The 18447-nt window shown below is 42.1% G+C and overlaps 1 protein-coding gene across 2 annotated transcripts in view; it reads left to right on the top strand.

The window, feature by feature from the left end:
• The first annotated feature begins 14799 nt into the window (after window positions 1-14799).
• PTPRN2 (protein tyrosine phosphatase receptor type N2) overlaps window positions 14800-18447 on the top strand; it is a 634110-nt gene continuing 630462 nt past the window's right edge. For both annotated transcript variants that reach the window (XM_058803508.1, XM_058803499.1), the window contains exon 1: window positions 14800-14938. In XM_058803508.1, the coding sequence (XP_058659491.1) occupies window positions 14800-14938 (139 nt within the window). The remainder of the gene's footprint in view (window positions 14939-18447) is intronic.

Raw genomic sequence — 18447 nt, 5'->3', positions numbered from 1 at the left:
GGCAGGACTGAAAGGACACAAGTAAAAAAGAAGCAGTTGAATAATTAAGTTAAAATAATCGTACTTCTTCAAATTGTGAGGAAAAGGGAGAAAAAGGGAAGTAAAACCATCCAGCCAGTCCTTAGGCAGTGCCCTTCGCACAACCTTCCGCCCACTTTATTCCTAAGAATGGTGCCAGATGGTGTGAGACAACCCTTTGGTCACTTGGGGTCCCCTGTCCCAGTTGTGTCCCCTCCACACTCATGGTGCACTCCCAGCCTCGTTAGGGGTGGGGTGAGAAGCAGAGAGGCCATGATGCTGTGTAAGCCCTGCTCAGCAATAGCTGAAACATCCCTGTGTTATCAGCACTGTCTCCAGCACAAATCTGAAATACAGCCCTATACCAGCTACTGTGAAGGAATTTATCTCAGCCAGAACCACAGCTCCTGATGCTTTAGTTTTTCTGGTTTAAGAGATTTAATGGGAATCTCCAGAAAACAATTCAGCCACAGACCAAAGTCGCATCCTCCAGCTTAGACCTGGAGACCTGGGCACAAAGCTCTTGGTTATGTACAGTTCAGTGAAGTGATTCTCAGGTGGGCCTGTGCCAATGGCTATTGAGTCTCCAGTGTTGCTGAGGGGCACTGACAGTGAAGTTAACCAATCTGGCCAAATTAAGACAGGCTCTTCATTCTTGATTAAGATTTGTACAAAGCTGTACCTCCCATCTGTCTAAACAAGCATCTACTCTGCTGGTTTTCTGTCCATGGGAAGAGACTGTCATGTTTTTTCAATATCTGCTGTCAGTGCAAACATCAGATCCATCCATGCTTGACCTTGGTACATAAAACTTCCCTACTGGATAAAAGCTGGTTTAGCTGGAATGTTGATATTTAAAAGCAGTGTAGTTCTTAATAAACAACTGGCAAGCTTTGCAACAGGATAGTCGGTGTGTGCATGGATTCATGAGCTCCAGATGTACCTCATCCACAACAGTGGCCTGACCAAAGGAACTAATGCTGCCCCAGCAGGTCGCTGCAAATCTGCCAACTGTTTATCTATCAACATCTTTATAAAAACTGTGTTCTTTGGCCTTCATTCTTCTACGTCTGTTAACAGGCAGGTGTTCCGGTAATGACCTTTTAAATCTTGTGATTATACAAATTACTCAATGAATATGTAAATAAGTTTCTTTTTTTTTGCTTCTCAGTCTCTCAGTATTTGCTCATATCATTAGATTAGAAAAGAATCCAAATTTACTGCCTTGTTTTTCCTCAGTGTATAATTTTGTTTTATTCATGGAATTCATGGTACAGATGCAATAGCCCTGTCAGCTAGGTAGGAAATAAAGGTCATTCCATCAACATCAGAAATATGTGGATTTCCTTTGGAGAACTCAGAGGTGATACTGCTAGGAAGGGTGAAATATTTAAAGATAAACCTTTGTTTTCCTGGTGGCTGGTACTCAAGTGGTTCTTAAGAGGGTTGAAATAATTTTCTGTTAGTCCTGTAGCTGGTGAACATTTCAGCTCAATTTCTAGTCTGGCTCTACTAAACTGTTCTGCCATGAAAAAACATTGGCTTTCTGCAACACAAATAATGGTGTTGGCGTTCCTCGAGTCAAGGCCTGTCAGGGCTTTCTCCTTAGGCCTTTGTGGCAAATTTCACCAGAATATCAGAGGCGTTCTGAGTTTCACTTGCTGTTCTCATTGCAAACTTTAATCGTGCAAAAATTTAAATCTACATTTTCCTTCTTTTTGGAAGAGACAAATAAATAGAACATTTCTTAAGCTGTTATCTTTTGTAAACCTGTACAACAAATTTGTTTCATCTTATTAATCAAAAGTGCTGTTGGGGAAGACGTGGTGTTTTTTGGGTGTGTTTGAAAACTTGCCTTAATCTTGAGACAGACCCTTTGAGATCTCTTCAGCTTTTTGAAGAAGTTGAACCTGACTTTCATTAATAAAATTTCTTGAAAAATGAGCAAGACAACACCAGTCTATGACACTCTTTTGGGTAACTGGCACTGTCAGGTGATGAAGAGCTGCCTGCAGAAGAAACGTTCTGGACACATTTGTACCTGTGAGTGCTGTGCCTGGAGCTCTTCCCTTTGTGCATATGCATTCAGGATCAATGAGACTGAAGAAAGCAATAACCTAAAACTACTTTCAGTAATCAACATTGTTTGTAAGGACTTGGGCCCTTTTTGTAATGACAATGTTCATTTGCTTTGTTGTCTGGATGGGAAACAAATCCCTGCATCTGCCACCTATCACAGCTTCAACTTGTGAGCTAGGAAAAGGCAGGATAAATTCTCAAGCTTCTTCCTTAGCAAATAAATGCCTTCATGTACGGATCCAAGCACACAAACCTTCAGAATAACCAAGGAAGTTAAAAAAAATCCACCTTGCACCTGTTGTTTACTCCATGAGAACTGAAACTCACTTCATATTTAAACTCCCATGTGCTGCTCTCAAGTGTTCTGAGGTCTTTTGACTTTCAGAAGGAAATTGGACTAATTTTGACAAAACCTTTCACCTTACCTGAAGGATGCTTAGTGAAGGACACACCTGATGAGTGTGATGTGAAACCAGGACACACAGCAGTGAACTTCCCATATTCTTTGCTGATCTGCTCCAGTCTCTTGCAGACCAAGACCATGGCAGAGTCCAGCTGTGCCCGTGCCAGCAGCCCCTGTTGTGGCCACTGCCTGTGTCTGAGAGAAGAGCTTGGCTTTGTGCTGGCACCTGCACAAGCAGCTGGCCAAGGGCAGCTTTCAGGAGCAGCTGCAGAATTTTCCACAGGAGGCCAGCAGTTCCTCAGGTTCATTAAACCCTTGCAAACAGGCACAGACCTTGCCTAATCTGCCCTGGATAAGAATTCTTGGTCCTGGGCTCTGTATGGCTGCTTGTCTGAGCTCAACCTGAGGCACAGCCCCAGGCTTCCAGCAGTGCTGTAGCTTTGGCTTTCATTTACTCAGCAATCACTGGGGGGTTTTCACTGGGTTAGGGTGTTCAGCATAGATGTGTTCTGGGTCTTCTCTAATCAGAGTCCTTTGTCTCTCCAGTTCCACATCATGGTCCTTGCAAAGTTGCAAAAATGATATGCTGTGGCACTGAGGAAATTTCATTCTCTGTTGTATCTGTCACCACTGTTTGAAAACAGTGGGCAGTAGGAGTTCTGTTACTTTTATTTTGTTACTGCTCATGACTCTAGTAAGCAGAAGCTGTTACCAATCTTTTTATCTTGTGTCATTCTTTTTAAGCAGAGAAGCACCTTTTACTTAGCTAAATAACTTGGTTCTCAAACACATGATGTGACAATTATTTATTTCATTACTTAGGATGTCACTTTACTAGATTCTTCCTACGTAAAATTCTAGGATTTTGTTTTATACTCTGTCAGCTTGTCCCAGTTTCAAATATATGTTCAAACTCCATTAGTTTATTCTTATTTTTTGTGCTATCATTAATAAAAACATTAAATAAGATGCTGTTCCAAAACATCATTAGTAATTACTTTTCAGTTAATCTCGTTCCCTCTTCCGTTCAGTTGGTTCCTTACCCATCTCACTATACCTACAATAAATCCTTGTCTTGGGTTAATCCATGTTTATTGTGCTGCAGTAGCAGATGCTCTGCTGTGAATCTTTACATTTTAAGCAGGTACATTTTGGCAGTTCTTGCAGGAGAGGTACCTGAATCCTGTGTGACCCCATGCCCACATCAAAGGACATAGGGGATAGAGCCAGCCCAGCCTCCTTCAGAGTTCTCTGCAATGTGCAATGATGTATGCTTCCTGCCTTTTGGGGTCATTATTAAACATTTAGATAAACTATATTAGCTCAGCTTCCATCTGAATAAAGAATTTTGATTTGGCTGGGGGTTTTTTTGTGTTGCTTCCTACTTGTTGACATTCTTATTTACCCACAGCCTAAAATGGTACCTGAGCACAAGCTTCTTAGTGAGAAATTCAGGCTTTGTGCACAGACCTTTCTGAAATCTTGTGGTGGTGATTAAAAAAAATTGTTTGCAACTTTATTTTCTTAGAACAGTGTCTAAAGGAAAAACACAGCATCTGTAAGAAGGTACAAATTCAATTAGACCACTCTAGGACAGTACTTAGAAACAAAACAAAAGAAAACAAAACAAAACAACCTGAAGTAACTCTACTTCCAGCTCTAGTTCGGGCTACTTGAGGACGGTGTGACTGTCCTGCATTGAAGGAAAAGCTCCTTTGACTGGATAGGCTCGTTTTGCTGATCACACTGCCAAAATCTCTGTCCTTTCTTACACCATCCTCCATGGTGGACACTACCAATATATTACCAATAGTTTTACTCAGCATTTTCCCAGTTCTGCACAAAGAGAATTTCTAAGGCTTGTTCTATATTTAAAAGTCATCCTTTATTAAAGGGGATCGTCCTTCCTGACAAAAATCATTACCTTTCTGTTCTGTCCCCAGTTTCCCTCTCATGGGCTGCAGGACAGTGGTTTTCATGGGTCTGTGCCCCCACAGTGTGTAAAACACTTGTTTGCCAGTGCCTGAGCTGGTCACTGGGCACAGCAGATGAGTTTGCCTCGTGCACAAGAGCTGCTGGGAAATGTGTAATGATCACAACAACCTATATTCAAACTCAAGTAGCAAAAATGTCTGAGATGGACACTGCATGGTGCTCTCTATGTCCCAAGAATCTGATTTTTAAAGGAAAGAAGTTAAAGGTGGGTTTACCATCTTCCAGATCAGAGTTTTTTCTCCTTTCGTAGGTGTCTCTTATTGTCAGAATTTTAAAAGTTAATGTTTTGCTAGGGCTCAAAAAGGATATAAAACCAGTCTACCTGCCATGAAATTGAGAAGTGTTTGATGCAAGAAAGAGCTCAAGGGATCTGATTACAGCCTCCTGGTTCCCTGATTTGATCTACACTGGAATTGACAGCAAACTTTGGTTCCTAAGCCATCCATCACAGGTCAGCCAGCCTCTGGGGGATTCTTATCTTCCCAGTTGAGATCACAGAGCCTTAAACTGCCTGAGTAGCACATAGAGATGAGGGAACCCAGCCTGCAGTTTTTAATTTATCAGTGCATCATGATGCATTGATTGAATGCTTAAAAGCAGGCCTGTTTCAGTGTGATCTAATATTAGAAAGCACTCTATCTGTGCTATCTGATAAGACTCTCCTGGGCAATTAGCACATCTGAACAGGTGTGATGCTTTTGACTCTGGAAATAAACTGACTGTGGAAAAAAATACATGAAACCTCTTTTTTGTTGGTTGGGGAGCTTTTTTGCTGGTTTGTTTGTTTTAATTATAGTGAGAGGGAAGCAAATATTTGTTTTTTCATAAACCTATTTGTGAAGACCATCTTCATCCTTTAGGCTCTCAAGCTTCCTGTTGCAGGTCCAGTTTAGGACAGCTCTTTTATATCTAATTTTATTCATCTGCTAATGAAAGAAAATGCCAGTTACAAGTTTCTTTTTGTCTTGGTATTTTTTCTAATTGTATTTAATGTAATTCTTGCTAGTAGAATTTTGTGCCTTTACCATTTCTTCACCATAATTTTCCTTTTTTTATTGGCAATCTAGAAGGTGAAATGGTAGAATATTAAGTACCCATCTCACACCTCAGAGCAAGAACCTTGTTCATCTGTTTGTGTACCTTTTTGTCATGCACAGTAGAAGCTCTGTTATAGGGAGCAGAAAAGTTCATGAGAGATGCCCAGCCTAGGAGGGAGATTCCCTAGAGAAGCAAAGTAGGTATTTTTGTTTGGGCTTTGATGCTCCATTGGAACACTCTGAACTTCAACAGGGAGCAACAGCAAGGCTTTTAAAGTGGTGATTCAGAACAGAAAAAGAGCATTGCCTTTTCTATTATTCGACTTTTAATATTTTCTCTAAAACCCATGATTGTTCTCAACATAATCTTGTACTTGCAGAGACACATAATGTAATTTCAGTGTAGCCTAAACAATGTTCCTCTCCCCAGCTGTCATTACCATGAACTTTCCCTATCTTTTTTTTTCCTGATCACAGCGTACCCTCAAAAAGTGACCTTCCTTTAAAAGAAATGCATCATAGGCCCAAGTAGTCTTGTACTCTGAGATACCAGAATGCTTGCAGCAAGAATTGCTAATATTTTAAACTGGAAATTATGTGCTTATTTTATTTTTTATTCCTTTTTAGCTATTCAAAATAACCCATGTGAAGAAACATTGTATAAAACTGCAGTGAAAAGGATCTGAGCGCTGTTGCTCGTGCTCCATTCTGAGTTGCTATCAAACATATTGGTCAATTCTACATTTCCTTTACAGTGTACCAGGAAGAAAATATCCTCAAGGATTCTCCAAGCTTATAGACACACAGCAGCTAGAGCAAATATTCTAACCTCTGGGCAACCACCAGGTTTGCTTCTGTGTTTTACAGTAACTAGGACAATAGAACATGGAGAACTGAATAGAACACTGAGGATGAGCTTACCCCCAAGGCAGATTGTCTCCAGTAACAGGCAGCCAAAGTCAGAGAGAGTTGCTGGAGAAAATAATGGAGGGGAACACAGGTGACTTTTTGACAGTTTGCTGTCCCACACTTCCTCTCACCAGCACAGCAAGGGGCTGAAAAATGCAAGAATCTGCACTTTGTGCTTTGTGAAACCAGATCCTCCCTTGAATGTCTTCAGGATGAGAGGAACAGACTCAAGCTGTGCCAGGTGAGGTTTAGATTGGATATTAGGAGGAATTTCTTCACTGAAAGGGTGGTTGATCATTAGAATATGCTGCCCAGGGAAGGGATGAAATTACCATCCCTGAAAGTGTTCAAAAGATGTGTGGTTGTGTCACTTGGGGATATGGTTTGTGGCAAACACATGGTTGCTGGGCGAACAGTTGGATTCAATGATCTTGGAGGTCTTTACCAACCTTAAAGATTCTGTAATTCTTTGAAACACATAAAGACATGGTTTAAGAGTGTTATTAGAGCTGAAATTCAGGCACTCAAAAGTCAAATGATATCAAAATGAAGATGTGGACAGCTTAAATGTCTCCTGTGATTATGTGATTATGTGTCAAGTGACACATCTTCAATCACATTAAGAGAAGTTACTCATTCCACACAAACTGTTCCTGTACCTGCTCTATGGATCATGCAAACCCCTTGCTGCTGATGACACAGCAAATGGGCAGTGTTTTATCCCCTCATGGTTCAGCACACAGCTCCACACTGAGCCTGCTGCCTGCTGTGCACACCCAGCTCCTTCTGCAGTGACATTACCTTTGCACTTCTCACCGCAGTCCCAGAATCTCACAGTGATTCATGTCTCTTTCCAGCTCCCTGTAGGTTTACTTATCACCATCCTCAAAATGCACAGTGACACTAAGGTAAAAAATTTCCACAGATTTTTTTCCATGTTTGTCAGATTATAACACTTGTTGCCTTGAGGCACCCATCTTCAGCTGTGAGTGCTCAGCACTGGAAGCAGGCTGCAGGTTCTGTGTCAGGTACAGCAAGTGGGGGACATAACCAGAGCCTCCCCAGCAGCTTCAATCAGCTACAGGCCAACTCTTTCAGAATGACAAAGTGCAGTAATCTCATTCATCCTTTAATTGAGTACAAGAGGAGTGGCTATCCCAGGGGATTAGTTACTTCTTGTAAAATCCATTCACCAAGTATCAAGTCTTACAGATTAACAAAACTGGATGAAAACAGAATTTTTAAAGTGTTTTTGAATTCCCTCCCATTAAAAAACCTAATTAATTTTAAAAATTGGCTCCCTATTGACATTTCAAATCCATTTTGATCAATGGCAACCAAATCTAATTATTCATGCACACCTAAGGGTTTCAAGATGGTTTTGAAGAACAAGAACCTATTATCAATTGTCTAATCCTTTCACTTGGATATCCCATCATGGTGTGCTCAGACAGCAATTTTTTAAGCTGCACTGAGGCCTCTAAATGCCCATTAAAATCAGCAGATATTAATGTGGTTTTGTTTTAAAATCTGCCTCAAGAGACTGAAAAACAGGCAAGTCCCAGTTCAGCCTGTGCTGGACTGAGTGACAGCAGGTGTTAGCAGGAAATTCAGCCTTTCCCACTCAGAAGGGACCAGCTCCAGAGCACCTCAGCCACCTGTGCTTGTTCTCACAGAGGCCATCCCTCTCCCAGGAAAGCCCAAATTCCCTTTTATAGCATGACACCAGATATGAAGATGTCAGAATGTCCCCAGAGCTGGATTCATCAGTTACTGTAGCCCTGCCTTGAGACACCAGGGGTTTGTTCTTCACAGGTTCTGGACATTCAGTCATTTTTACTTGCTTCACTCCACCTTTGCCTTCTCTTCCAACAGCTTCACACCAAACAGCTTCAGCAACCTGTTTCCTGTAGGTATCACCAGCAGTGGTATTTGAACAAGTCAGCTAGAATTTTAGATGAGCCTTAAATGATTTTGGGTTCAATCCAGACCTGCAAATGCCTACATTAACAGAAGCTGCTCTCTCCAGCATCCCTAGCAAAGCAGCAGGAGAGATTATGGAAATTTTCCTCACACATGCACACTGAAGTGGCTGGTGTGTTACCAAGGCTTCTTACAGCCTTGGAAGTCAGCCCTGAGCACTCATATACAAAGATGTTTAGGTCTTCAGTTAATGTAAGTCACAGCTCCTGCTATTCTCACTGGTAATTTTCTCTAGCTGCATTTCATCTCTGAGGCCTTGAACATTCCACTTTAGGCTCCGTTCCAGAAACACATAAAAACCATTATCATTCAGTTACAGCACAGGGAATAAAAGACAGGCTCACATCTTAGCAGTCATAACTAAAATCAACCTACTTTTTTCTTTTTATTTTCCTTTTTAAACTTCATCAGTCATGCACTTGCACAGTTCTCTAGGATTTTTCCTTCTGGCTCTGTATTGAACTCCTGTTCCTCAGTGATGCTGAAATATCTAGAGTAAAACTTTTAGTGTGCACCAGAGCAAAGCCTTTTTCTAATAAAATTTTGGAAACAAGAAAAAAAACTTTAAAATAGCTGAGAACAGCCAGGCAACATCATTCTTAGATATAACAGAATTGCTATGATATTCATAAAGTTAATCATACCACTAGCTTCCATCAAACAGTCTGATATCTTCTAGACCCTGCAAATATTTATTTTCATGCTAAACTGTATCCAGTATGAATTCATTAAAAAATTTCTAAGGCTCTGCTAGTTTTATAGACATTAAATAAAAAATACTGAAATTGGTAATTTCTGTATCAAATGCTAAAATCTTCTCAAATAATTTTAGTTACACAATTAATTATTCAACAATTGAAGAAGACCACAGTCACTGCAGACATGACCTTGGACTATACATTTTCACACCAGTTTAAGACTTTTCCCTTTAGGAACTTTCTATCCATTTGTCCTAAAACTTTGTCCTCAAATTCAGAATACAACCACCAAACTGAAATTTATGGAGAGACTGAGGCTTTTGGTCTCAGTAGTCCAGCCTTGTGTAGAGCTTCTTATGCTATAAACATTCATTGTCTCAGGCACTGGGTGGCTTTTTAGACATATTGTTTATAACTATTGCAGAATAAAGTCTTTCCTTCTTAATTGCTTTAAAATATTAACTATTTAAATTCTATATTTAAAAAAAATGTTTACATGGAGTGAGTTATAAATTTTCTCTTACTGAAAGGATCAAATACACAAAGCTAGATAGACACACCTATACTTTTCAACACAGATGAGTAAGAGAAGTTATGGTTAAGTGCATAGGTCAAAATTTCTATTAAACTTTGTTGATATTTTTAATACTAAGGGCTATTACAGCCTCTGCAATACAGTTGAAATACCCCCCCCCTCACATAATTTGAATATAAATATTGTGACTTTAAACTTTTCATCAACAGTAGTGAATAAATGTAACTAAAGCACGCCAGGACCTGAAAGTGTGAACAGTTGTGCAGTCACTGTTTGGGTGTCTCTGTGAGATCACCCTGCAGAGTGCCCAGTGTGTGTCAGCTGCCAAAGCAGAGGTTATGACTGCTCACACCAACAACCTGCACAGTGGCAATTGCTGCTGCCCCTCTTGTCACCATGGCACCCCAAGATGTGGCTCTAGAGATGGGGTTTGTGGCCTCATTTTTCACAGTCTTGTGCAAGAAGTCCTCAAATGACACACAAGGTGCAGGAGGGTCACTGCTGCTCAAGCAGCTCTTTCTGCCCTCAAAAAGAGCTCGCTCACCAGGTGTGGTGAATGTTACACGTGCATCAGAGCCTTCAAAACCTCCCTCAGTGTCTGTGGACACATCTAAAGGCTTTGAAGATTTTACCTCCATCCTCTCAGGCCAGAAATGGAAATAATAAAACAATATAAATTCTGTCTTTTCTGGGCACAGATACACCACAAGCCTCTCTATCTCTTCCTCTCTTCTTTCACCCTTAACCCCCCAATACATCTTAAAGCTCTGCCAAGATATCTAGGTTACTGAATCTGAGATAAACTGCCTGATAGGTATTGTTCCCTGTGGACTTTGGGCCCATTAGCAGGACAAATGATCTGCAATTAATGTACTCAGAATTTTTGATTTGGGGAGGGGAGAGTGGAGGGGACAAGAGGATGAGAGCAAGAAAGAAAATGAGGAAGATAATTTTAATGCTTTTTTTTTTCCCTAAGGGCTTGTTTGTCTGTGCAGGTAGAGTGTAGTTAGCATAGCTGGAACTGACCTTTTGTTCAGGCTCTTCTTTATACTTGGATAAACTGACAAATAGTTCTGTGATCCTTGGATGAAACATGCACTTCTACCCAGTAAAAATATACAATTTCTACAATCACACAGGTGTGCCTATGCTTATAAATATAATTCCCATTTGAAATTTGAAAACAGACCTGTAAAGGCTTTCAAACACAACCTCAGGTACACAGGTACACAGTAGGTACACAGTAAAACTCAGAGGTGACCTTTGTGTTGTAAGTTCTATTACTTACCCTCTAACTATCCTGTATTATTTAAATTCTGTTTACAACATTTGATTCATATCACAATTATTTACAATTTGAAAATATTAAGAGTAATTTCCTTTTGTGTATCTTTAGGCCTAACTTATTCTCTGGCAATGTTCTACTTTGACTGAACCCTGTGTTTCTTTTTTACACCCAATCAATGTCTGGTTTGTGTAATTTTGGCACTTTTTTGTTTCTTACATCTCTAAAAAATTCTACTATTAACTCAATTCCCAGCTGATTAATTGACTACTCTTAATATTTAATTCTAAACAGTAATAAATCAACAAAAGAAATCCTATAATGATCTTCTTGCCTCTCCCATGCTAAACTACTACCTACAAGGTCTTTTCTAGCAGGGCCATTTGCCTTTAATATAATCTTGGATGGCCCAGTGAAATTGAGAGAGGCTGACCTAAATATCCAGTGGTTAGTTCATGTCTTTGAATCAACCAGAGCAAAAATTTAAACCTTTAAAATACCACCAGGCCACACAGGTGTCCTGGCTACTGGGGTAATTATCCATCCTGGGATCGTTTCTGGCCCCCTCTGGATCTTTTTTTCCAGCCCTTACTAGTGAATTTTTGATTAAAACATGAATATTTCTCATGAAAAGACTTAGTCAGACAACACAGCATTTTCAAACAGAAAAGTGTACCCTTGAAAAATCTCCTGTTCAGCTGTGGTTGCCATGGATAAGGATGTAAATCTTTCACATGCATAAAATCATATAGATTATCCAGCTCTGTTTTTACTTTGCCTAGCATGTTTTTCACATCTAAATGGGCATCATTAAAATACTTAGCTGCAGCAATTAAGGACATGCTAAACCTCAATGTGTTGGACTGGATTTTCACTGGGTTGAATTTTTCAGTTCTGTAATTCCCAATGTCATTCTTTCATGAAGCCTCACCCTCACCTCCAGACACACTAGCAAGGAGAGCTGATACGCTGCCCTATCTTTCAATATATTTAGAATGCCTCAGCAAAAATATTTAAATATGCCCTTAGAGAAATAATTTGCTGATACTGTTTTTTCAAAACTATGAAGTCCCACAGTTGTTTTTGAGCCCCACAATATCCCTGACTTCAGGAATGGAGTCATTTCTCTAGTCTTTCTAGAAATCTTCACAAATGACTTGCACACTTTAGGATTTCTTTTTCCACAGTTCAGAAACTTTTTGAAAATATAAGAAAGCCCACAATCAAAACAACCTCACAAGGTTGGTAGACCTAAGCATGGATGCTTAATTTATTATATGAACTATTGAAAACCTTGGCACTGATAATTGTCTTGATGAAATGACTGTGAAGCAGCAAGGAAGATGCGTGTGACACGTTATTTACACTTTGGTACTGTTTTCCATCTAATTTGCACACAGACTCAAGCCTTGCAGTTTTTACACTTCATTAACAAAATTCATTATACCTAATACACATTACTTCAATCTGTCTGCTCCTGGGGCTTTAAGACAGATCTGTGTATCTTTGTTAGGTGAACTCTACTACAAAACTGTAAAATACAGCCAGGCAGGGAATGCCTTGCACTTCCCAGTCCTGAGAATTGCTACTTGAGTTATCTCCAAATGCCTAATTCACCTACTGATTGACTCCTTGCTCTTTCCTTGACACCTGATTCCTGTTTTTACTGGATTTGGATATTCGAGGATTTCCTCCTGTCCTCAATGAATGCCCTTTCTTGTCCCGATTTTTCACATTGCTTCAAACGCTTTTGAACAAATGTCATTATTTTGCTAATCCTCTGCACAGAGTGGTTATGGGAATTTTAATTTCCTTTTAAAATCTGCATAGTATTTGATCATAAATTCACAGGAACTATGCAAATCCTTCCTTGCAGAGCTGCACTGATTCCCGGCAATATCACTGCTGTTTTGTATTTTGACGTACAACTTGTTCTCTCGCTGTGCCTGCCATTTGCTGCTTTCTTACCTTCAGTTGTTTTGCAGTTCTCTGCTAATTCTGATGACCTTTTTTCTTGTTCCCACTACTAGCTTTTAAAGCCAGATGGTTTGCATAACCCATGAGAATATCCTAATTTATGTTTCAGCACTTTCATTTCTCATCTTGTCCTTTCCACAGAATGCTTTTCCCTCCTTTTCTCTTTCTCCTCTTATAGTGTTCAGATTTCTCTCAGTGTCATCAAAATTGATTTTTCTGAGGTAAAGGGACCTTTTGGCTTAGTGAAACCACTCTCCTGCAAAGCATAAACAGTCATGTAACAAACCTCAAGAGCAGGAATGTTTGAAAAGACCATCCAGTATCAACACATTTTTTTGAAATTTCTGTTTTCTGAATCAAGTATTGCCCTTTTTGCATCTGAGTCACCAACCTTAACCACAAAGGAAAGGAGGTGACTTTGCACCAGTTCTAGAAGCAATGATTTTTTTTTTTTCCAGCACAGAGGTTCATGGTTTCCCACAGAGCAGAACTGAGAGGACAAGAGTTGTCTGTAGCTGTCTGTAAGTGCCCCTTGTTCTCCCCATGGGCTCCTGTCCAGCCCCCCTGCCCCAAGTCTTGGAAGTGAGCAAGGAGGAAGGTCTCTGCTCTTCCAGGGTTAGCCTCTTCTGTGGACTTTTGTTATTTGCTTTTCTGTTCTATGGCAAAGCCACTTCATGTACTAAAATTGTTTCTCTTTTTAAATACCTCGAACATGTCTCAGTCTGGTTAAAGGCAGAGATGAAGCAGGTCAGGTGTAGTTAGGGCTGTCTACCTGAAGGTCGTGGGAATCTGAAACTTCAGGGAGGAATAAAGCAGATGTTTCGGTGACAGAGAGGGCTGGGACCAACATCATATGGTGTGGCATGGTGCTGGCTGTCCTGGCCAAAAACACATCCCCCTGTATGGAGACATGTCACCTTAGTGGCTGTGATTAAAGGCTGAGTAATATTGCTACAGTGAATTTGTGAGAAAAGGAGAGCCTGTGAGCCAGGAGGGACTCCATGAGCTTGAGACTCCTGTTCCCTCCTGGCAGCCTGGACTGATGGTCCCACTTGCACAGAGTGTTTTGGGGACAGGAGTGGGAGGATGAACACTTGTGGATGTCTCCCAGGAAAACTCACAGAGGTGTTTACCTGAAGGCTCTTTAAATCCTTTGCAATAGCCAGCAATTTTCTGTGGAGGAAGCATTGGTACACAAATATCTGCTGAGGAGACCACAGGGAGGATCCACTCAGCTGGCACATGCTTCAGGACAAAACTTTGATAGGGTGGACTGGTTTCACAGAATCACAGAATTTGTAGGTTTGGATGTCCCTTCCAACCTCTGGAGGGACATCTGGAGATCACCTTGTCCAACCTCCCTGCCAAAGCAGGGTCACCTGGAGCAGGTGACACAGGAACACGTCCTGGAGGGTTTAGAATGTCTCCAGAGAGGGAGACTCCATGACCTCCGTGGGCAGCCTGTTCCAGTGCTCTGACACCCTCAGCGCCAAGAAATTGTCCGTCTTGTTGAGGTGAAACTTCTTGTGCTTCAGTTTATGGCCACTGCCTCCGTACGGCTCCATTGTCTCCCCGTACAGGTGTGTGAAACAAGCACATTAACTCCCTGGAGCCCCAGCGCTGCCGCGGCGGAGCCGCTTCCCCCGGTCCCGGCGGGGCGGGCAGGGCGGAGCGGGCGGCGGGGAGCGCTCCCCCCTCACGGCAGCCGGGCGGGCCGGGGCGGGGCCGGGGGCGGGCGGCGCTGGTCGCTGTCCTGGGTGTTGAATCTGCTGCGGCTGCCGGAGCCGGGGAGCGGCCGCGGGAGCCACAGGGCGGGCGGGCGGCATGGAGTGAGGGCTGGCGGCGGCGGGCGGGGGAGCGGGGCATGCGATGGGCCAGGCATGATGGGGACGCTCGGCTCCGTCCTTCCGCTGCTGCTGCTGCTGCTGCTGCTGCCGCCGCCGCCGCTGCCGCAGGTGCTCGCCGCCGCCCCGCGCATCCAGCCGCCCTCCGCGGGGGCCGCCGCCGAGGCGCGGATCGGTGAGTGGGGCCGGGGGCGGGGGGCGCGGGGCTGGCGGGGAGCGCACCCCGCGCTGCTGCCCGGGAGCTTCCCCGCTGGCGGCTCGGCAGGGCCCCGGCGGCCGCGCCCGCACGGCGGACGCTGAGGGGCCCGTCCGCCCGTCCCTCTCCAGCGGCTCCGGGTAAGCGGCTCCGTCCGCTTGTCCCTCAGCGCCGGCTCCGGAGCTCCGTCCTCTGGTCCCTCAGCGCCGGCTCCGGATAAGCGGCCCCGTCCGCCGGTGCCTCCGCACCGCCTCCCGCTGCCCGTCCCCGGGTCTGTCACTTCCCGCTCCCGGCCCCTCGCCCCTCCTGCCCCCCGGCGTGTCCCGTCTCGGGGGACAGCTCTGCGGGCCGGCTCTCGCCCGCTGTCCCCTCATGCTGAAAACTTCCGCTCACGAGGCCCCTAAAATCGAGGTGCGCCAGTGGCGAGTCCCCGAAAATGCTTCCAGCCTCCACATATTTAACTCTTCTCCCGGTTTGCTGGATTCAGCCCACCGAACTGCCCGTATATTTGGAGACAGGAAATCTCCGGGCCACAATCCACCAGATGCTGCCTCTGGTGGAGTCCCCCCTCCGAGTCGTGCTGCTGGAGGTGGAAGACAGCCCTGGCTCCGGGTTAAGGCTCTTTCGGAGCTGTCAGAAAATGCCCAGTGCTGCCCAGTGCAGACCATTAAACATCAGCTTTGTGTTGAGACATTCTTGACCGACCCCTTCTTCATTTAGAAGGTACCAGCTGCACTCAGCATCCCCACCTGGGAAGTGACCCACGCGGGCATGAAGGGATCCTGGAAACAAACTCTGTCTGTTTCACATCGATGCAATTCTCCTGTGACACTCTCCCTGGCAGTTCTTTCCTTTGAGACATTCTGCACTGTATGCTCACCTGAATTGTCTATTAATATTAATATGTATTTATAGAGTCAGTCTCATTTCACTTACAGTATCTTCCCAAAGCTCACTTTATGTCAAGAAGGTCATGACTAGGAGAATTTTGTATTTTTTCACATTTTAATGTCTGCCTAGGGTGGTTATGGAGGTCAGAGTGAAAGCTAAACAAACTACCCCTAAGAAATGTTTTTCTAAGACAAAAAATTTAAATTCCTTTAAGAAACAAAGAAAGCCTTCCAGAGGAATATTGCTGCAGTTTTCCTCATATACGTTCTCTTTATTAAGAAGGAATTAAAATCAGTTGACCATGTTTATAATGAGGCTTCAGTCAAGTGGCAATAAAAATGAGCTATTATGCTTGCTGTAGTGAAGGTAGTGATGCAAGGTTTTAAGGAGAAATGGCTTGGACTGGATTTATCCATCCCTCTTCTCTCCTGGTTGCTATAGATATGGACTGTTTCTCCTAATCTGCTGAAGGGAAAGCTTGCATAAAAATATTGCAAGTAATAGCTGTATTTTTTTTCCTCTAATAATACAATAGCCTGCACTGTTCTTTCAAAGTAGCCAGATGTACACAAACTGCAAATCAGTTTGGGTCACAGGGTATTTTTTCAGTTTGTTGTAGCTGAAACACAAAAACAATGTGTGTGTTTGTCACTTCCCTCCCGCTTCCCTGTGCTCCTGCCTCAGCAAGGATCCCTCCCTGCCAGTTAAGGCTGTCCTTGCATGGAAGGGACTGGGGGAAGCACAGCCTTGCCTTTACACAGTGAATCCACTGCTCTGGAGGTAGAATTTGGAGGCATTTTAAAGGCAGCAAAAGATGCTGAGCCTCCCTACTTCTTGCTGGGATAGGGAGCTCACTGATCTGTCAGAGATCTCTGTGAAGGATGGGAAGGGATTGATTGTGTTTGACAAGATGCAGGAAAATGTTTGCATTGCTTGAAGTGAAACAGTTTTAGCTGTCTCTTCCATTAGAGTTCCTTTGTTTCTTTTATTGACCAGTGTTTCAGATCTCATTAATCTTGAGTTCAAACTATTTATTATTGTAGATTCTGTTCAATTTTGGAGTACAATCTTTAGACATAATCAGGGGACATAACTGTAATTGTACAAGGTATCCAATTTTTGAGATTATTTCTGGTTATATGTGAAAGATACTAATTTGGTTTCTTCTTGTGCACAGTCCCATCTTCTGTAATTGAAAATTGAAGACAGACAGATGCACTATGAGGCCTCTAGAATGTGTGCTGAAAACTGCCTTAAGAGCAAAATAATTATAGAAACGTATTTTTATTGGGTTTTTTCTCCTATTATTTCAGGAACTCTTCCTAAAGGTTGTTTGAGGAGCAGAAGTTCATGACCTTTACCATTTCATGGAATGGATTAATCCAGTTTCATTCTTTCCCTCTTTTTTATGGTCAACTTTTGTCTGCGCTTTCCAGTATAGTGATCATCTTTAAATGTTGACCTTTATTTTGCAACATAATTACAAACATTTTAAAGAAATTAGAAGCTTTAAAGTTGTAGATAACTAAGATTCAAGATTTAGACTCCTGCTTCTTCTTCCTCTATAATTCATGAAGCTTTGTAGATTCTTCCTGTGTTGACGTGTTTTGTTAAGGTGCAATTACCAACAGAAGCACATATTCTTCCATTTCTTGACATTTACCTTCATCATTCATCATTCTGTGATGATTTATAGTAGCATTTTAAATGTGAACAAATAAGGAAAAGTAAAGTCTTTTCCCTCTCTCTTTTCCTTGCCTAATTCTAGGCCAGGAGAGAGATTCTTCTCTTTTTCACAGAAAAAAAATCAACTGAGTACATAGTAGTATTCATTAGTCTTTAATGAAACTCTGGGGTTGGGAGTTTAATATTCCAAAGAAATCTTTATTAATTTATGAGACACAGTTCATTTAAGATTATGGAGCTTCTTCTTAAGTGTTTTACATATAATTGTCTGTGGAAAAATACATCCTGATCATGTTTGCTCAATTCCAAAGGTTTGTGTTATTCCATTCTTGTGTTGATGGTCATAACACTAAGCAGTACCTTCAATAAAAACTGCAGCTCCAACTACTGAAATATTTTCATTGTGCAGGCTTTTAAGTAGACTAATTGATTCAGAAAGTTGCAGAGGTACTTTATTTTCATTTTAGGTAGGCTGGGTGAGGCAGAGAACTCAATAACAAAGTAAGCTGTGAGCATTCTTAATCACGTTCTTTCATTAGTATAAACCACTGCTGCTTTATAGCAGGGGTTGTCCTCATATGTTCCAGAAGAGAGTAAATGTGCTTGCTGCAGTGCCTTCACATTGACCTCTAATGTGTAAAATGATGCTTATAACCTTCAGTGAATATAATTTTGCAATATAATTTGATCTTTTGTGCTGTGTGCAATCCCATTTTTCAGTATGCAGTTTCCTATTAAATCAGTACATGGATATGCTGTGGAAATTTCCAGTAACATTTGTTCCACGCTCTACGTAAATTTGTTCCCTACACTGTGTAAAAGTTCCTTCAGACTTGTATTGAAGTAATCACAGGCAGAATTTTTGTCTGTCAAATGAGTGTGAATTTACTTTTTTACTTGCTAACAAAAAG

Source organism: Ammospiza caudacuta, chromosome 1, assembly GCF_027887145.1.
Source record: "Ammospiza caudacuta isolate bAmmCau1 chromosome 1, bAmmCau1.pri, whole genome shotgun sequence".
Lineage (NCBI taxonomy): Eukaryota > Metazoa > Chordata > Aves > Passeriformes > Passerellidae > Ammospiza > Ammospiza caudacuta.
Note: the sequence above shows the minus strand (reverse complement) of the source record. Positions and strands in the feature narration are given on the sequence as shown.